The sequence below is a fragment of the Hydra vulgaris genome, chromosome 09 (genome assembly GCF_038396675.1).
Source record: "Hydra vulgaris chromosome 09, alternate assembly HydraT2T_AEP".
Classification (NCBI taxonomy): domain Eukaryota; kingdom Metazoa; phylum Cnidaria; class Hydrozoa; order Anthoathecata; family Hydridae; genus Hydra; species Hydra vulgaris.
The window spans coordinates 4,914,151-4,917,916 of record NC_088928.1 but is presented as its reverse complement, the minus strand read 5'-3'; the positions used below and the strand labels follow the sequence as shown (position 1 = coordinate 4,917,916).

Here is a 3,766-nt window from a genome sequence, read left to right as displayed (position 1 = left end):
TATGTTTGTGTTGTAGTTATTGTGTGGATGCAGTGAAAGAATTTTATATTTCAATAATAAAAGCTTCTAACAAACTTGGTTTATCGACGGTTTTATTAAACAAAACTTTTCATATTCATAAATATGTAATACGTGATTTAGCTAAATGTAATTGTGATTTTGAACAAATGTGTGATGATTGTAAATTTAAAAAATATTTGTTTTATCAATGGGAGGAAATAAACTAGTTTATATTATTTTTACTTTTTTTAGATTACATAATAAAAAATGCAACTAACAGAAAATGATTTGGAATTTTTGATGGAAAAAATATACCAATTCAATCAAGCTCACCCAGCTACTTTGGAAGATATTCGAATGCATGCGATTAGTTCAAGAAAAATTTTATGTCGTCGTTGTAAATGGCATGGTTTCGATTACAAGTGGGATGAATTTTTCAATCAAGAAATGAAACGAGTACCTTATATATTGATTTTGATGGTCTTTCAATATATTAAAAAACATTATCATGTTTATTTGAATTTAAATTTTGAATCTTTTTATGATTTTTTTAAATTAAAATGTAAAGAAGATGTTTTAAATCATGTAAAAGAAAAATGTGAAGAAATTGAAAATTGTAAACATTATTTAAACGAATGTGAAGAGTGTGATGAGTATAGAGTAACTGATGGAGAGAGTTGTTCATTTATATATTGTGAAAAATGTTTTAATTCTCAATATTAACTTTTTTTAGATGAATAAAATAAGAGAAAACCATAATAAAAAAATGTTCAAGATGATGATCAAACAAAACCTGTTACCTGAAAACGAAATGATGGTTGCAAAGTTTTTGGTTAATGAACCAGATGATTTATATTGTAAAGTGGAGCAAGTTGTCGATCAGAACATTATATATATGATGTTTTTATAAAATATGCTGTAATATATTTATATTCAAAATAAAAAAAAATTTTTTTTTTGAGATGAATAATATAAATGAAAATAAAAAAATGTTGGAGAAGATTATAAATATGAATTTTTTGTTGAAAGAAATTCGCGAAACTTTAACTGACGAGGAGAAAGAAAATTGCAAAACTTTAACTGACGAGGAAATGGCATCTTTGAAATTTTTGTTAGATGAAAACGATAGTGACTTTTTATTTAAAATACGAACAAACTTAAATGTTAAATTGATTTTGTTATTCTTTTTTATCAAATATACTTATATGTATTTTTTTTTTCAGCAAATAATAAAAAAAATGTTATCTTTGCAACAACAAAAAGCACTTCAATGGCTTGATGAAGGAAAGAATTTTTTTATTACTGGTGGTGTTGGATGTGGTAAAAGTTATATTGTCAACCAAATTGCTCAAAGCGAACAAATTTATAAAACAATACATATTACTGCGAGTACAGGAAAAGCATCTTATTTAATCAATGGTATCACCATACATGCTTTTGCTGGTATAGAAACTGGTGTTAAAAGTGTTGATTATTATAAACGACATATGCATCCAGACATTAAAAAAACGTGGTTGGAAACTGATGTTTTAATTATTGATGAAATTTCAATGATTAAGGCTTCAACATTTGATTTATTACATTCAATAGCTTGTGAAATTAGACAATGTTACGATGAATTATTTGGTGGTGTACAAGTGATTGCTTGTGGTGATTTTTTTCAGTTGCCACCTGTTTCAGGACAATTTGTTTTTAAATCACAAATATGGCAACACTACATGACAGAAGTGTTGGTTTTAACTCAATGCTTTAGACAAAAAGACGACGAACAATTTTTTGGAGCTTTAAATGAACTACGTGTTGGTCAAGTTTCAGACAAAACTATTGATTATTTTATGACGCGTTGTTTTGAAAAAGATGAAAATTTAAACTCTAAATATACAAGATTGTTTTTTAGAAACATCGAAGTGGATGTTTATAACAATCAAAAAATGGAAACTATCAAACAAGAAGGGTATTGGTTTTATGCTAAAGATGTTATTAAAAATCGAAATATTCCATGCTCGTTTCAAATTCCGGCAGCTGTTTATCTTAAAATAGGTGCTACTGTGATGCTTGTAAGAAATATTAATGTGGAAGAAGGTTTGTGCAATGGTACTATTGGTACCGTTATTTTAATAGAAAGTAATGCAGTTTGGGTGATGTTGAATAAAAAAGAAGTCAAAATTGAATATGTCAAAGAAGAAATTTTAGATTGCTCTCATGCTGTCGTAGGCTCAAGATTTGGTTTGCCTTTAAAATTAGCATTTTCTTTTACGGTTCATAAAGCACAAGGAAGTACCATGCCATACCAAGCCGTTGTTCAATTTAATTCAAAGGCTTTTATTAATAGTCTTTATTATGTTTCTTTATCACGAGTTTGTAATATTGACGATATATTTATAATTATTAATAATAAATTTGATTTACGAACACTATTTTTCACGGATTTATTTTTCAAACTTTGGCAATCGTTGGATGGATTATTCCAATTATAAAACGACTCATCCTTTTTATTCCACTCTTTACGCCAAAGAAACGGATCATTTTCAAAACGAAATACCTCCTCCTTATTACATTGCACAAGCTTTTGCTATGGGACCTAAATGTTATAGCGTTCATAGCGTCAACGGAGACGAAGAAAAAAACTGTTATAAAAATAGAGCTAAAGGAGTACCCAATTCTAAACTTTTATTTTCAAATTATGTCAACGGATTCGATACCTTTGCTGCCAAAAGATTGTGTAAACAAGTTCCTTTTTCAGTGATAAAAGAAAATCAACCTATCGAACAAAATAGAATGAGTGTCAATTACAAACAAGTGAAAATACAAACGCACACTATTGATTTTTTAAAAAGATTTACACAAAAAAATTATGTTTTTGATGACGGAGTCATGACCGAAATTCGCGATCATTATCTTTTGCAACCGATACGAGAAGCCAATTTAAAAGTGTTACCCGATATAGAAAAATTTTGTAGCGATGAACACATTCAAAATTTACTTGAAATTGAAAAAAATATTATAAAACAATCAGAACGTTATCAAACAATGACCATGTTTAATCGAAAAGTTTTGATCCCTTTATTATACGATCTTAAAAAGAATATAAATTTGTAAAAATTTTTTATGAATATAAAAAAAAATGGTGTTTTATTTTTTAGAACAAAAATTAACAGTGCAACAACTTGAAAATAAATTAAAAGAAATTGGTTTTAAAAATTTTTATTTAGTAGAAAATACAGAAAACGAAATTCGTTATTTAAAAAAAACTATTCTTATACTTCGCGTTTGATTCTCATTACTCTAAACGGACGAGATTTAAATCCTGAAGAATTTTTAAGTTGTTGTCTTGATTGTTTGATTGATTATTTACGTTTTGTGTGTCACGTGGGATGTTATAAAGAAGATTGTGTTCATTGTGAAAATTATAATAGAGTTCATTATAATTGCACTTGTCTTTTAGAAAATAAAAAAGATGGATAATATAGTATTAACAGAAGTGGCAAAGCGATTAAATCGAGATTGGAAAACGTGTGGAAGATATTTGAAAGTAAATGAACAGGAACTGGATCTTATTGATGCAGATTACAGATATATTGAAGAAAAAGCTTTTGAAATGTTAAAAATATGGAATCGTAATGGCACTAAAGAAAAATTACTTTACGCAATGAACAACATACCAAGAATGGACATTAAAAAAATTATTTTGAACCGTATTTTGTAAAAATTTTTTTGATAAAAAAAAGGATATAAATTAAAAAGTAGGTTGTTTTTTTTTTATTCG

The 3,766-nt window shown here is 27.1% G+C and overlaps 1 protein-coding gene across 1 annotated transcript; it reads left to right on the top strand.

Moving 5' to 3' along the window:
• Positions 1 to 267: 267 nt before the first annotated feature.
• LOC136085197 (ATP-dependent DNA helicase PIF1-like) lies at positions 268 to 2,477 on the top strand. Its single transcript, XM_065806486.1, has 5 exons — positions 268 to 409; positions 569 to 660; positions 734 to 871; positions 963 to 1,163; positions 1,224 to 2,477. The coding sequence occupies exons 1-5, from the start codon at positions 268 to 270 to the stop codon at positions 2,475 to 2,477; spliced, it is 1,827 nt and encodes a 608-aa protein (XP_065662558.1).
• Positions 2,478 to 3,766: the final 1,289 nt, after the last annotated feature.

Excerpts from the sequence above, each read along its gene's own strand:
- LOC136085197 (XM_065806486.1), top strand. The coding sequence starts at position 268 with ATGCAACTAACAGAAAATGATTTGGAATTTTTGATGGAAAAAATATAC. Across the intron at positions 661-733 it reads AAGAGTGTGATGAGTATAGA|ATGAATAAAATAAGAGAAAA; the intron begins GTAACTGATGGA and ends AACTTTTTTTAG. Across the intron at positions 872-962 it reads TATATTGTAAAGTGGAGCAA|ATGAATAATATAAATGAAAA; the intron begins GTTGTCGATCAG and ends TTTTTTTTTGAG.